The sequence below is a fragment of the Neoarius graeffei genome, chromosome 27 (assembly GCF_027579695.1).
Source record: "Neoarius graeffei isolate fNeoGra1 chromosome 27, fNeoGra1.pri, whole genome shotgun sequence".
NCBI lineage: Eukaryota > Metazoa > Chordata > Actinopteri > Siluriformes > Ariidae > Neoarius > Neoarius graeffei.
This window is the reverse complement of record NC_083595.1, coordinates 50,187,887-50,203,799: the sequence shown is the minus strand read 5'-3', so window position 1 is coordinate 50,203,799 and position 15,913 is coordinate 50,187,887. Positions and strand designations below refer to the sequence as shown.

Below are 15,913 nucleotides of genomic sequence, written 5' to 3'. Positions count from 1 at the left end.
GAGGTATGAAAAATCTGCAAACCTGGACAAGCAGTGGACAAATTTGGAGGGGAAAAAAGCAGACCTGTCCATGTCATCGTAAGCCGGCTACGTTCCTGGATAAACAGCAGGGTGGCTGCAGGGATCATCAGGATAAACAGAATACATTTTATTTTTGGATACACTGTAATTTTAAGATGTTTTACTTCAACAGCACAACATCTACAATCATGCAGACAAGTCAGGTGCTTCAGTGAAGGTTCACATCAAACATCAGAACGAGAACATGATCTCAGGGAGTTCGTCGGTGCCAGATGGGATAGTCTGACTGTTTCAGAAATGCCTGGGATTCCTAGAATGATGCAAAAGAACATCCAGCAAGCAGAAGATCTGTGGGCAGCTTTTTCATCATGACAGAACTCAAACGAGACTGGTTCGAGGTGACAGTAACTCAAATAACCACTCTGTACAACCGTGGTGAACAGAAAAGCATCACAACATGTAGAACCTTGTGGTGGATGAGTTACAACAGGAGAGGATCACATCAGGTTCCACTCCTGTTAATCAAGAGCTACCATACAGCAGGTGGAGGATCACCTACATGGGGCAGGTGAAGATCAGCTGGATGTTCTCCAGTTTGTTATTCCTCGGGAACCCGTAAACATTCTAGAACCGTGTTTCCACATAGAAACCGGTGATGAAGGTAAGAACCCTGAACCCTCAGGAGTCTATGGAGGGCGCTATTCAGGCAGCACAAAAATGATTATGAAAAAAAAATACAATCTTGAATATATTGCTGGTCGTGTAATTTTTCTCGTGAATCAAATATACTGTACATAAGAAAATATACACAAATAATCTAAATGCATTTCTAAATAAAGTTCTCATTTTAAAGTAAAAAGATCTTGTCCCATGGACAACTTTGCTTCATTTTATAAATATGCAAAAAAATATGCAAAAGGAAAAATCTCAGGCTTCAAGATCCTTTCTACTCAACAAGAATATTACACAAGCAGGTCCATAAATATTTGGACAGTGAGAGTTTTGGTAATTTGGCTTCCGCCCACCAAAAAACGACGGATTTTAAATAAAGCCATCGGGACGCAATCAAAGTGCAGACTCTCAGCTTTAATTCAAGGCTATTAACACAAATATAGCATTGATTAATTACAGAAATCATTTTAAAACCATAGCGCCGCTGTCCAAATACTTATGGACCTGGTTGTGGTGTTTGAGTCTTTAATAAAATCAAACATGACCTAGTCCATAAACAAACAAAACAAAAACAACGTTTATTTTAAAAATGATTTTATTAATTGATATAGTGGCATACCTGTATGGAAAAGAAGGAAAAAAAGTCACATGTGTGGAGATCTAATATTCAACAGAAGCAGTGTTATTTAAAATAGCGAGGAGAATTTTTTTTTTTTTTTTTTAAATCTTACTGGTGTGCCATAATAATAATAATAATAATAATAATAATAATAATAATAAATCATCTATTAGTAAAAAAATACATTTCAGGGCATGTAAACTGCATTACAAATAAACAAGCAGAAGCAGAGAAACACTTATCCAAAGAGCGTTTAACTCGAGCTGAGCACTTTCCTCTTGGCTTCAAAATAAAGCATTTAAAAAAATTGCAGTAAAAAAAAAATTTTTTAGACATTAGTGTGGATAAATTGACTTAAAAAAAATTTGTTAACATTGATATTAATATTACTATCAAGTCATGTTTGCAAGGCTCGAGATATAACCGGAATATAAAGTTCATCTTTGCTGCATGTATTTATTTTAATTTATTTTTTTGCCTTCATAAGTTTTTATTTTCTTACAAAATCATAAAGACGTCAAAAAAAGTCATTTACAAACCAACAACAAAGGCCATGGTTAGCTTTATATACAGTTGAAATTTTTGTGTGTGTGTTGTGTTGGAATCGTGTGCATAGCAGGTACACTGAGCCGTGTGTGTGTGTGTGTGTGTTTTTCAGGTTTAGACACACTGGCAGAACTTCATTTTGTAACTTTTATCGTTATATAACTTAGAACAAAAAGACAAACACGAAGTTGAAAAAAGTTGAATAAGGCATCGGTGTTTGAGTAGGAGTGAGTGAGAGAGAGAAAGCGAGAAAGAAAGAAAGCAGGAGTCCTGAGTCTGACATGCATAGCTCTTCACAGCGTAGGGAAGTTTGTGCTACACGTTGTGACCGGTAAAGGTGTAACGTTACGGTTATTGTGTGTGAGGAGGTTTATGAGGAACAGCAGCACCACCGGGTCACGCTAACGTCCTGTACTCCGTTTCACCTACGATTTCTTTCCTTATTTATCACGCCTGTGTCACAGTCCTTCACCTCTGTTAGACACTCTTTCTATTTCTACACTTCCTCTCATCCCTCTACACCTACTCTCTCTGTGTGTGTGTGTGTGTGTGTGTGTGTGTGTGTGTGTGTGTGTGTGTGTGTGTGTGTGTGTCTTCACTGAAATGGAATAAAGCTTGCTCTTTATATATTGCAGTCACTCTACATACAGTAGTGCGCAGACTGGAGAGTTCATATCAGCAGTTGTGGTCAATCCTGGGAAAGGTGTGTGTTGTATGCAGTCCAACGAGGAGAGAAACGAGAAAGGAGGAGGAGGAGGAGGAGAAAATAAAGAGAAACAGTACTCCAGATTATGTCGTCTTGTCTCCTGTCTCCATATCTAAAAATAATTTTTAAAAAAGCACAGACATCCTTCATTTTCTTCCAAAATGTTAAAGCGCTCACTTCTCTAATGGCAGTGCGTGTATGTGTGTGCGTGCGTGCGTGTGTGTATAAAAAAGTAACAGGCTCCTCAGAAGTGATCGATGAGCACAGACACGCAGTTCGCTCCAACCAAGTAGTTTGGATCCCCGGGAAGAGATTTATTCTGCCAGTTCTTGGGATCACCTGTGAGAGAGAGAGAGAGAGAGAGAGAGAGAGAGAGAGAGAGAGAGAGAGAGAGAGCAATAGATACATAGATAAGGAAACAGATGCAGACACAAAGAATAGAGAAAGGAAGACAGGGAAGGAGGAGAAAGAGTATTAGACAAACAGACAGACAGATAGATAAACCGATGCAGAGGAACAGGAAAGGAAGACAAGGAAATGGATGCAGAGACAAAGGATAGAGAAAGGAAGACAGGGAAGGAGGAGAGAGTATTAGACAGACACAGACAGACAGACAGACAGACAGACAGATAGATAGATAGATAGATAGATAGATAGATAGATAGATAGATAGATAGATAGATAGATAGATAGGATAGATAAGGAAACCGATGCAGACCCACAGGAAAGGAAGACAAGGAAATGGATGCAGAGACAAAAGAATAGAGAAAGGAAGACAGGGAAGGAGGAGAGTGTGTATTAGACAGACACAGAAAGAAAGAAAGAAAGAAAGAAAGAAAGAAAGAAAGAAAGAAAGAAAGAAAGAAAGAAAGAAAGAAAGAAAGAAAGAAAAGAAAAACAGATGCAGAGACAGGAAAGGAAGATAAGGGGGAGAAAGAGCAATGGATGGATGGGACCAAGCAACAAAGACAAAGGCAGTCAGAGACAGACAGAATGATAGAGGAAAAAAGTGATAGATAGATAGATAGATAGATAGATAGATAGATAGATAGATAGATAGATAGATAGATAGATAGATAGATAGATAGATAGATAGAGGAAGACAGAAGGAGAGAGAGAGGAGATTTAAACATAGCTCCACCCTGCAATAGTTTATGGGTCATGGATTTATGAAATTCACCTGGACTCTAACAAATCCTCATAAAACACAACTGATTAGCATACTCATTTGCATATTAAAATTACCTAAATACTGAGATAATGATTTATAAACTACACACAGTATCACAAACCACACGGCGTCTACACAAACATCCTTATTTTAATAAAACCCTGTGGATTTTAATCAGCAGCTGCTTTAACTGCTACTGATGAGGTACTGACAGGAAGAGAGATTTATGAGATCATCATCATCATCATCTCACAAACTTTATATTCACTCACACACACACACACGTGCGTTCCTACCACACTGAACCCCTCCGACTGAAAGCAAACCATGTTCTTAATCATGTTCTAATCATCATGATTATGATCGTGATTTGTAAAAAAAAAAAAAAAAAAAGTGTTAAACGTGACGTTGCTGTTGGCCCTTTCTCAGTCCCTTGTTAGGATCGCTCTTTCAGCTGCAACAGTACAACAGTTCTGTTTTATTCCTCCAGGATTTCCACAAAAACGTTTCCTTCGCTTCTAAGAAACAGAGTTAACTGATGTTAATTATAAAACTCGTCTAACGTTAGCAGAGTTGAATACACAGTGGGCGGGGTTTCCATTAACCTGCTTAATGCACAATTTTGGGGGAAAAATAAACGCGCAATGGAAAGACGTTAATTAAAATTGGTTTCCCAGAGGATTCAGAAATCACCGTGCCAACACTGATCAGGTCTTGGAGATCCATCTTAGAGCCATGTATAACTGGAATGACGACTGAGAGGAGAAAACCCAGCTTTACTCGCAGAACGGAAACACGGACCATTCGCAATCGTGTTTTATTGACTTAAAAAAATAATAATTACGCCAAAACTGCAATGGAAACCTGCCTACCGATGGATTTTATTCCAGATTAACCTTGTCCATTTTAACTTCAGCGCATTTGTTCAAGCAGGAAAATATATAGACGAGAGAATGGAGGGGAAGTGGGCGGAGCTTCGATAGTGTCTGCTAATAATATTGGAAAGTTTACCCATGTGTCGTCAATTAGCTTATATATTTTTATGTCATGAATAAAAATGCAGAAATGTGTAAAACTGTCAGATTTTTAGAGAAGATTCAAAAGGACAAAATAAAACAAGGACATGAATGTTCTCGAGGCTGTAAGGAAATGCAAGTTTTTTTTGTTTGGACATTCCCGTTAAAAGTATAAGCGCTCTGGGAACGCTGCTCGGCCAATCGGATTAGTGGATCAGAGCTCACCATAAGATAAAAATTCAATCCAATACAGCGTTCAAGCGCTACTGCGAACAGTAAAGAATTAGCAATGATCATCACTAATGTGCTAACAGTTCTAGTGGGTTCCCTCCAGAAGGTTATTGGAGCTCTGAGAGGAAGATGAGTGTCTCCAGCTGGGCCTCGTGGTGCCTCAAATCTCCGTTACATTTTCTAAATGAGGGATAATTAGCAGCTAATGCACAACTGGCAGATATTTCACAGGACAGTCTGGAGTACTGTGTGTGTGTGTGTGTGTGTGTGTGTGTGTGTGTGTGTGTGTGTGTGAGTGAGTGAGAGAGAGAGAGAGAGTGAGAGAATATATATATATATATATATATATATATATATATATATATATATATATATATATGAGAGGGAGGGGATGGAAGAAATCAGGTAAAAGAAGAAGAGACACCCCCTTTCTGCAGGCACCTGCTGAAAAAAAAGAAAGAAAAGGAAGCAAGAAAGCCAGAGAATTCCCAACAAAAAGCAGATGGCAGCGTACAAACATCCAGTGGAATGCAGGATGATGTGAAAAGGTGAACGTGCACAGACCTAAAGCTGTGAAAATGTAAAATAAAAAAAGAAGAAAAATCATAGATACGAAATTAACCACCAGCAAGAAAATGAACCCGTGAAAACAGCAGCTGCACAAATGGGAAAAAAAATCAACGTGATGAAACAGATTTTGCCCCGTGACCCGAGCAGAGCCACCCCGAGCCCCAAAAGCAGAGAGATTAGAGAGCGGCGTACCCGACGAGGAGTCGGAGGATTTTAGAGCAAAAGACCAACCATCAGGAGTCATAGACGCACAGTGAGGAAGACGCAGCTCCACCGGCTTCAGGAACTTCAGACCATGTGGACCACACATCACCAGGGGGCTCAGCAGGGTTTCACCTACACACACACACACAGTATTTAACACAAGCCCACTCTCTTCTCCGATCTTCATTTTAACGTCTTCATGTCTTGTACAGCCTCAGAACTACTTTTTTTAATTAAAACAATTTCTACACTTCATTATATTATAATAAATCACTATTATTAGTAATGTGCTATTATATTAACAAATATAATAAAATCAAGAATAGTCGAGTCATAAGACTGATACTTGGTTTTAAAGCAACAATAATAAAGTTCTGTAAAAATAAATAAAATATTGCTTTGAAAAACTAACAGTATTAAATTGTTTGTTATAACCTCATTATTAAAAATAAGATACCAACAATACAAAAATAATTAACTAATAAAATATATAAAATCGTTCTGGAAACTACACCAATGATACAAATAATAGCAATAAAATATTTTTGTTTAAAAACACTCAATGACGTTCATCATAGGGCTGGGCGATTTTACGATTACGATGTTATTCACGATATAAAATCTCTACGATTAGAAATTAGACACGTACGATATGCCTACGATAAGCCTACGCCTTCAATAAAATTACTTCATCCGAAGTTTTGACAGACACGCGAATAGCCAATCATAACTAAACAGTACCGCACGTAACCAATCAGTTGGAAGAGAGCCACGTCTTTTAGGTTGCGTGCACACACAAACACACACACACACGTGTAGCAGCAACGCACAGCATGGCTGTGGTGAAGTTTGCAGGAGCGCGGCATTTCTCCAACAAAGCGTGAAACAAAGCGATTATAACGGGGTTCCCGCGGGGTTTTAAAAGGTAGTTAATTAAAATAGGCTAAATTATGGCCAGTAAAAGGTAGTAAACGTAATCTGACGTGGTAGTAAATTTTTTTGACCCCCATCCAACTGGGCCTATATGTTTTCTAATTCGTTTAATTAACCTGCATGCCATAATATCCATAAATTACTACATTTGGGCGAATTTATTTTTATGTATCGAGGAGGACCGCAGTGAGGAGTTGGTGGCGCATGCGCATTGAATTCCAATAACGGTCGAATCCAGTATAAATTTATACCAGAGATTGTTTAGTACGAGACTGACTTTGTTTATACGGCTCTAGTCGAATCTATCTGTTAACCCGACTGGCGACATCTGCACGAGAATTAAACAATGGGGAAATGCAAATTTTCAGACCTCTGGCTGGAGGAACCTGATTTTAAAGACTGGCTAAAGGCGGTAGATGGCAATCGGCGAGAGGTGTTCACTGAAAAGTTGATCGAGGCACATGTAATGCGTTGTGTGTGCGCGCGCGCCTGGTGCGTTTTGTTGTGTGTGCGCGCGCGCGCCTGGTGCGTTTTGTTGTGTGTGCGCGCGCGCGCCTGGTGCGTTGTGTTGTGTGTGCGCGCGCCATTTGAGGCATCCAGAATGTGATGAGCAAATCTGTTGAACTGTTGAAATGATTAAGATTAACCCTCTAAAACACTGATCTCTGGGAGGAAGGTGTTGACTCTGCCCACGGGCCTTCACCACTACAGGACTGCTGCAAACTTGGCAATGTGTTGAGAGACTGCCAAAATAGGGCTTGGATTATGTGTGTTTTGTATCTTTAGGGTGTGTGTCTTGTCTTTGTCATGTGTGTGTGCGCTGTGTGTGTGGGTTCGTGTTTGCCATTTGACCTGATCTAAATGTAATGAGTTGATGTACCTAAGCACATAAGATTTTTTGTGCAAATCTGTTCACCTGTTCAAAAGATTATTCCACAAACAAAAGGTTGGCCATCTTGAAAGTGTTGGCCGACAAAATGTAATCAGATCTTGTACCTAATGTGAAGTGTTGACACACAAGGTTTAGTGCAAATCTGTGTACCCGTTAAGAGGTTATGGGCCACAGTTTCACAGTTCAATAAAATTATAACTTGTATGTGGAAGTTTGTTTTCTTTTATGCAAATATGCATTACTCCATGTGTAGCCCTAGCAATGGGAGGTTCTATTATGCATCCAAAGGGAAAGAGTTACACTACCGGTACGTTCAGATTTTCTTTCTATCTTGTCTCATCAATCCAGCTCTTTGGGTAGAGTTGTCACTAACTTATATGTAGCACATTCACTTGGACTAACACATACACTCAAAGATTACCTTGTTAAATTGTGAGAAAATGTCCAAATCCAAATTGTCGCTGTGGTAGTAAAAAAAATTGTGAAGGTAGTAAAAAGGTAGTAAATTCAACATAAAATATCTGTAGGAACCCTGTATAAAAATGAGCGAGAAGCCGACTGACCGGAGTTCTGAACAGGAAAGTCAGAGCACTGCCCTGGAGGACATCGTTGAAAAGAAGGGCCAGAGATCTTCGGTTGTGTGGAGGTATTTTGGATATTTAAAATCGGACATACAACAAAGTGTTACACAAAACCTTAAACACACTGACGTACAAGATTGCACTTTTTTTCTCCTTGCAGCATAAGGTTTACACGTCAATATGTCTTTTATGTTTATTTGAAAGCTGCTAGAATTTGCACAAATGATTAACAATGGTATATAGTTTTTATTTTTCAGTTTCAATTTATTAATTTGAACAAAAAGAACAAAAGAATGTGCATCCAGTTTGTTTTGGTTCTGTGAAACTTGAAGGCTTGTTAAGCTATTTTTGTTAATTAGGAAGGAACTACTAATTTGTAATGTTCATATTTTGAGCAGAAAATTAAAGAAAATACAAAAATGGTGATTTGATTTATATCGTGATATATATCGTTATCGAAAATTTTGGAAAAATATATCGTGATATAATTTTCTCTCATATCGCCCAGCCCTAGTTCATCATTCTTAATATTTTTCTTCTTCCTGCTGCAGTTTATTATAATACATAGGGCCAAATTACTCAATTCTGATTGGTCAATCAAGGAGGGATTTTTTTTTTCCTGAACACGGGGCCGTATTTCTGAAATGCTATTGGCTAGTTCGTTGCTTGGTTACGGTTACAAAAATTAGCAAATTTTGTGAACAAAATGGCTTTTGCAAAGAAGTTCCAATAAAATTTTGTAAACTACTTTCAAAATCCTCGTGTCGTGTCGCCGTGTCACGATGAAAGACGCTTTAGAAACTAATCCAAACGTGCAAGATAGTCTCGCGCCCTGATTGGTTCAGAAAACGTGAATGACAAATGTTGTGAACTTGAACGGCTTCCGAAGTATGAATTTGGCCCTGTATATTATAAACAAGTCATCGTATGGTTCCTCGTAAAATTAAGGATCAATTTCACTCGTGATTTCAAAGTTTTGAAATTGCGCGAGTTGCGAATTTTCAAGACTTCGAAATCACTCGTGAAATTAAGCCTTAATTTTATTCAGCCCCATACGATTACCTATTATTATTATTACTACTACAGTATAAAATTACTGACACTGATATATTTCTACTGAAACTGATCGGATACCCAGAATCGGAATTGAGCAGATACCAGCAAAAAAAAAAAAAATTGAATCGTGTATGGGGGTGTAAAAAAAATTATGGGATCCTGTCACGAATGGAAGAGACTCAAACTGGCTTTGTAAAATTGTGAAAGCTAGTTTTGTGCAAGTTGTGATTTTTTTCTGTAAGTGCTTTAGCTGAAATAAATCAATCATTCTGAAATAAATCAATATTCTGTAGATTTTAAAGGAAAAAAAACACATCAGGAGTATCACCATATCAAGGTTTTGATTTTGGGATTGTTATTGGAAAAGAAAGAGTGAAGTGGTCTCATGCCAGAGAGTGTCAGCGTGCTAACCTTAGCATGTTTGTATGCTAGCTGTTAGCCAATTAGCCTCAGCATGTTGGCATACTCACAATCAACATATCCATAAGTATGTTAACATGCTCACTGTTAGCATGCTAGCTGTTAACATGTTTGCCATTAGCAGATTAACATGCGAGCTGATAACATACGTATTAACTTTAAAATGTTCACATGCTAACAGTTAGCACTAGCATGTTAGCATTAATATTTTAGTGTTAACATGCTCCCTGTTAGCATGTTAACCATTAACATATTAGAATGCTAGCTGTTCACATGTTAGCCTTAGCATGTTAACATGATTGTTGTTTTGCTACAGCTCGGCAAGCACACCGCGTTTTCTCTGCGGAAATGCAGTCTAGTCTAATCCTATTATTTAACGAGAAAGGGAATCATTAATATTATCAAAGTTGCTTGTTTATTAATAATTTCTCTACACTAACACAATGCTAAAATATTGTTGGCTCCATTTATTATTATAATTATTATTATTATATCCGCTGGCACCCACTAGGGGGAGCCACAACATAACGAGCTGTAATAATGAGTGGATTTCACCATTTTGCTCCATGTCAATGTTGAAATAAATAAAGGGGGCAAAACATTAGATGGACTCAAGTCAAGACTGAGGCAGCTAACTCCGAGACTAGGACTAAAGGCTAGAGGTAGTCGAGTGAAGACTCATTCTTGCTAGCTACTTCAAAATGAACAATAATAATAAAAAAATTACCCATGTGTGTAGTAGACACTGATTCTATTATTATGACTAGTCACCTTTCTCCTTGTCGAGTGGTGGCAGGATGCTGTTGTCCCGACACACTTTGAAATAGATCTCCTGTTCAACACCCTCAGGAATTGCCCCCTGGGGTATAATGATGCTCACACCCGTCTCTATGGAGCTCAAAACGCCGCCGTTTGAGTTGAAGATACCTCGTGCCGTGGCGACGACCGTGTGCATATCTTCATCGTCATCATCCTCCAGAGCACTGGGGCTGAGAGAGAGAGAGAGAGAGAGAGAGAGAGAGAGAGCGCGTGCATGCGGGTGGGAAGAAGTTTAGAAAACACACTATGTATGATTTAACACAGATTTACACCTGACTCTCGTCTGTGTGTCAGACCTGACAGGGATGGCCTTGGGTACGGCGTTGATGTTGTTGTTCTGGTATTTTGGCACTCTGGTCAATCCTGTGTCAATTCCACCGTCCTGATCCGTAGGCTGCACTTGCGTTTTCGCCAGGCTGCTTGATGGCGCTTTGACCGTCGTGTCGTTAGGCAGGAGGTTGTGGTTGAACTTAGGGCTGTCGAATTTGCGCTCAAAGGGTCGTGCCGAGGCTGTGTAAGGTTTGGGGATGTTGTAGCGGGTGTAGCTGGAGGAGGGTGGAGGAGCGCCCGTGCCGTTCACAGGGGATTTCTCGGGGAAACTCTTCTGGGGGAGGTAGGAGCTTTGCACCGTGTCCTCACGACCCAGGGGCTTGACTTTGGGAGAGCTGAGGGATTCTGGAGGAGGAGTGGGAGCTAGAGTGTGTGAAAGAGAAGCAGTAAATCAGCTATTCCAATAGAGTTGCAAAACAGACAACATTCTGCAAAAAAGTGGAAGTACTACTTATTTTTTCATCTAATAAAATAAACACCATCCTTAGAATTATTCATTCTGAGTGTGCCAATAATTTTGAAACAAGTATTAAGCAGCAATGAAAAAAAAAGAAAAAAACCCCACCATTTTAGAAAAAGTATGTTTAAAAAATGCATACACACAATCAGCACCAAAAATAAATAAATAAATGAAATAAATCTCAGTCCATCCCGATGTGTTTGAGCTTAAACACTACCTCCATTCGAGGCACATGCAGTATTTTTTTTTTTAGCTCATGAATGGTGGCAATAATTTTACATCATGTGCTGATCTCTGATCAGTTCTTACTTTTCATATCCTAAACATATGAAGAGCTGAATAAGAAGGGAACTGGTTGTAGTTCAGTACAACTCTTACCAGTAGGTTTGGGTAGAGTAGGGGGCGGAGCCACTGGGGTTACCTGGGGAACAGGACTGACTTTCTCCACTGACTCAGTCCTGATAAAACCAAACACACACACACACACCGGGGGAGAAAAAGTGAAACACAGACACGGGTTATAAGATCAAACAGCTGTGAGGATGCAACGCTACCTGCTGCACCACTGTGATGTTTAAAAAAAAATTAAATTAAATTTGTGTTCAGTGTAAAGATGTGAGCGAGTCCTTCGAAAGGAAAAATCAAAACAAACATTATCCTCAGCATCGACAGTGATGATGAAATGCATGCATTTGCTTCAAAATTATGAGTTTGTGTCAGAAAAAAAAGTTTATTTTTCCATAATTTTGACAGCAGTATACTGGATGATACGGCGAACTTTAAATTCAATTTTTAAAAATAAAATAATTGTTCATGCTGGTCGAGCTTTCACAGATTTTCTGGCTTGATCTTCATTTTGAAAACTTTGGCTCGTATTACAGCTCTATACAATGATTTTTAGTGAAAGAGTGAGTTGTGTGTGTTTTGGTTACCTGGGATAGCTGTTCGCCGGCTGGCTCTGTGGTTGTGTTGGTTTGCTCACAGTTTGTGGTTGAGTTTGTGCAGGAGGTTTGGTGTCAAAGTTGCGGCGATCGAAATAGGACAACTGCTTCCTGTAGTACTCATCATCCTCGTCGGGGTCGTAGTGATTCGCCCGAATGATGTCGCTGGGTCTCGACTGAGGCTGCTGGGGCTCGGGGGCTCTGTGTTGTGTGTGTGTGAGAGAGTGAGTGAGAGAGAGACACTTCTAAGTGAAAGCAGAATTCAGAAGCAGTAATACAAAAAAGATTAACTGTTCATAAAACACCACAAGGTGGCGCTCTATAACAGTACTTTTCAATTTCTGAGTTAATTAAAACCAGCCTGAGGCATTAATTTTGCATCAGAATGAATGTAATATAATGATAATTACATGGCATTAATCTGAATTTATAATAAAGCCTAACTACAACTTTAAAGCTGCTTTCGTTTCTCTTTACCTGAAAGTTTTCTCTTGATCGAGGCTGTTCAGAGAGTTGGCTTTGGGCACAGAGGCTGCTCCTGGTTTCGGGACCATATCCACCGACTGACGGAGAGAGACAGAGAGGGTGTAAAAAAAAACAAGGATAGATAAGGGGGTAAAAAGGGAAGTGAGGCATTCTTGAGCAATAACTAAGAAAATTTTAAATGATTTCCTTTAAATAAATGCAAAATAATACAAACTTTTTTTTTTTACGTTTCTGCGATCATGTCCCAAGTATTTTAAAGTATTTTAAAGCTGCCCACTGCTTGACTAAATTGTTTGTAGCTTGAGAAGTCAACAAGAACAAAAACAGCATTCACACATCAGGATGAGCAAAATGACGGGAAAAATAAATAAATAAAATCTCATCACGACTCTTAGACATTTTTACAAAACACGATATATTGTTGCTCACAGACTGCCAAAGAAAATTAAAAATACTATTCAATGATGCTTTATTTACTGCCTAATTTATTTATTTTTTTTAATAGGTGCATGAATGACAAAGGGGGAAAAAATACTGAAAACAAAAAACATTTACATTAAAATCAGCTGCATACGGAGCCGTAGAGGGGACATGGTGAATAAAAAAATAAAGCGTGGGAACGACTTATAAGGCGTGTGCACGAGATATTAATGCGCGCGCACGAGTTATAACCCGTGCGCACGCTTTGCGTTAAGGCGTGTGCTCGGGTAGTTAAAAGTGAGGGGACGAGTTACAAATCATTCCCTAGCTTTCATTAAGGCGTGTGTATGAGATATTAATACGTGCGCTCGAGTTATAAAGGCGTGCGCACGGGTTATTAAAAAGTGAGGGAACGTCTTAAAACGCCTTCCCTCGGTTTATATCCAAGGCGTGGGAATGATATCCTATGTCGTTCCCTGGACTTATTAAAATATTCCCACAATATCCTTGTTTTCGTTGATCTCGTTGCCTACACACACATGTACACACAGGCTGTAGCTCACCATGGTAGCTCCGGAAATACTAGACGCTATTTTATTATATTTTAATATTGGACTCAGATACACAGAAATCCTCGATGCACCTGCATCCCAACATGGCTTTATTATAAGTCTGAGACACCTCAAGAGAGTTCTGAGAGAGAATGGGCTTCGCCGGGAGGTGTCTCAGACTTATAATAAAGCCATGTTGGGATGCAAGTGCATCGAGGATTTCTGTGTATCTGAGTCCTTTATTTCTTAGTCAGGGATTTTTTTTTTAATTCACTTGAGTTAAAGGTTACATTTTTCTACAATTTTCAGCGTGAGATTATGCTTCTACAATAAAAATTGGGGGTGCCAATAATTGTGGAGGATGCTGTATATATGTGCACACAGATTTATTAGTCTTTTTTGATTAACTGTAAACCTAATCAGAGGAAATACTAGATAAATATCCATATTTAATATTTTAGTTGTTAAAATAAAATTTTTTGTTTAAAAAAAAAAAGTCAGCTGTTTTTTCCTCCCTTGTCATCATGAAATGTCTTTAAAAAAAAAAATTAAATGTACTGCTGGTTTCATCGTTTCAAAGTGGGGCACACAAACTTTCGCACTCACGTCATAGTAATTATATTATAAAGAGTACTCTAGTAGCAGTAGTAGTGTTGGTAACGCGCTCACCCTTAGCGTGGTGTCGGCGTTCTCTTTGGCACGGTCTACTGACACCGAGCGCTTGTTCTCGAACATCTTGACCCGAGTCAGCACCGACTGCGGCTTCATCGCCGGGTCTTCCCCTGCCTCTGGTGGTGGAGGTGGGAGGGGCATGTTTACTGTTTCCACCTCTGCTGGGAGCGTCTCGACTTTGGGAGGGGGCGGGGTGTCTGAGTTCGCGTATCCTCTAGGCTGGGTGGGCCTCAGGGAAGGCGCTGCCTCGTAATACTGTTTCGGCGGCTCCGGAGAGCGAGACGCTGGCGGAGAGAGGGGTTCCTGGTCATAACGTGTGGGTGCAATACTGGGTGGGGCTTCATCGTGACGGACAGGCGAGGGGGCTGGCTTCCCGTAGCGTGGTCGTGCCAGGCTGTAGTCGCTTTGTCGCTCGTATCCAGGCCACTGCTCGTGCAAGTTCGAGTCGTAGTTACGAGACTTCGCTTCGGCGTAAGGACCTTCGTAACGGTACAGCTGGTGATCGTAATCTCTGTACGCCGCCTCTTCCTGGTAAAAAGGCTGCTGGGAGGAGTTGTAAACCGACGGCTGCTTTAACCCAGGGCTCGAGCGTGCTGCCAGGTTGTCGCTGTAGATCTCAGTCTGGTACATCTGCTGATAAAAAAATAATAAATAAATAAATAAAAACACTACGAATGACTGATCTTGAAAATATGACAAATATTGTAAAAATAAATAAATTTCAGGATTTGAATTGAGCACGTCAGAAATCGAAGGCGGTTAATACGCATTTATGGCTGAAGGATGAAGCTTTAGAGTCAGAGGAAGGAAAGACCTGCAATAGAGGAGACTAAGAGGGGCCGTTATTATAATAAACACATTAAAAAACCTGAAGCAAGAAAGAAAATATAAATATTTCACGAATACAAAAAGAAAGATTAGACCAAAAACTACTCTACAATACTGATCCAGGCCACGACAGAGCATCAGGCGAAATTAAAAAGATTATAAGGTAAGAAAAAAAAAAAGCTTTTGACAAGTAGCCTTCAAGCGTTAATATCGCAGAATCTGCACCAGGAACCTTTGAAAGCTACCTTTCAAAAAAAAAAAAATCAAAAATCAAATCATTACACGAGGAGAAAATATAAACAGAAAGAAACGAGTCAAATTAATTACTAGGTAAAAATAAATAAATTCACAGCGTTTGAGACACTGTTGTTTAAATCACAGACAATAACAAGGCGGCCATGCATGGGAGTCATGCAAAAGTGTGCAAGCTTTTAAAAAGCCTCATACACTACTGTTTACACTAAAACACACACATGAGCACGGACAGAGATGATTCAAATGCAGTGCACATGCAAGAAAAGCGCTCAAGAGGAAAGCACCGAGGGCATTCAGGGTGTAACGGCGCCCGAATCTGCGGCCCGGTGACTTAAAGGTACCTTGGGCTCTGATTGGCTGGGCTCAGGAGCCGGGGGCAAGATGACCGCCCCCGGTCCGGCGCTGCCCTCCAGCGAACTCAGAAGCGCTACATTAAGGTGGGCAGCAGGGGGCGCTGGCTCAGGATGAGTGGGCTCTGCTTTCTGTGAAGGTGGTCACAAACGTTTAATACAG

At 39.7% G+C, this 15,913-nt stretch overlaps 1 protein-coding gene across 13 annotated transcripts in view; it reads right to left on the bottom strand.

Moving 5' to 3' along the window:
• Positions 1-2,062: 2,062 nt before the first annotated feature.
• The window catches only part of tjp1a (tight junction protein 1a), a 92,803-nt gene continuing 78,952 nt past the window's right edge, over positions 2,063-15,913 (bottom strand). For 5 of the 13 annotated variants that reach the window (XM_060911075.1, XM_060911079.1, XM_060911077.1 and 2 more), the window contains 9 exons: positions 15,742-15,882; positions 14,315-14,950; positions 12,666-12,751; positions 12,180-12,389; positions 11,626-11,705; positions 10,754-11,150; positions 10,410-10,627; positions 5,745-5,888; positions 2,063-2,903 (listed from right to left, as the gene is read on the bottom strand). In XM_060911075.1, coding sequence (XP_060767058.1) covers positions 2,809-2,903; positions 5,745-5,888; positions 10,410-10,627; positions 10,754-11,150; positions 11,626-11,705; positions 12,180-12,389; positions 12,666-12,751; positions 14,315-14,950; positions 15,742-15,882 — 2,007 coding nt within the window. In that variant the 3' untranslated portion in view covers positions 2,063-2,808. The remainder of the gene's footprint in view (positions 2,904-5,744; positions 5,889-10,409; positions 10,628-10,753; positions 11,151-11,625; positions 11,706-12,179; positions 12,390-12,665; positions 12,752-14,314; positions 14,951-15,741; positions 15,883-15,913) is intronic. The other 8 variants (XM_060911081.1, XM_060911086.1, XM_060911083.1 and 5 more) reach the window with 5 other exon arrangements.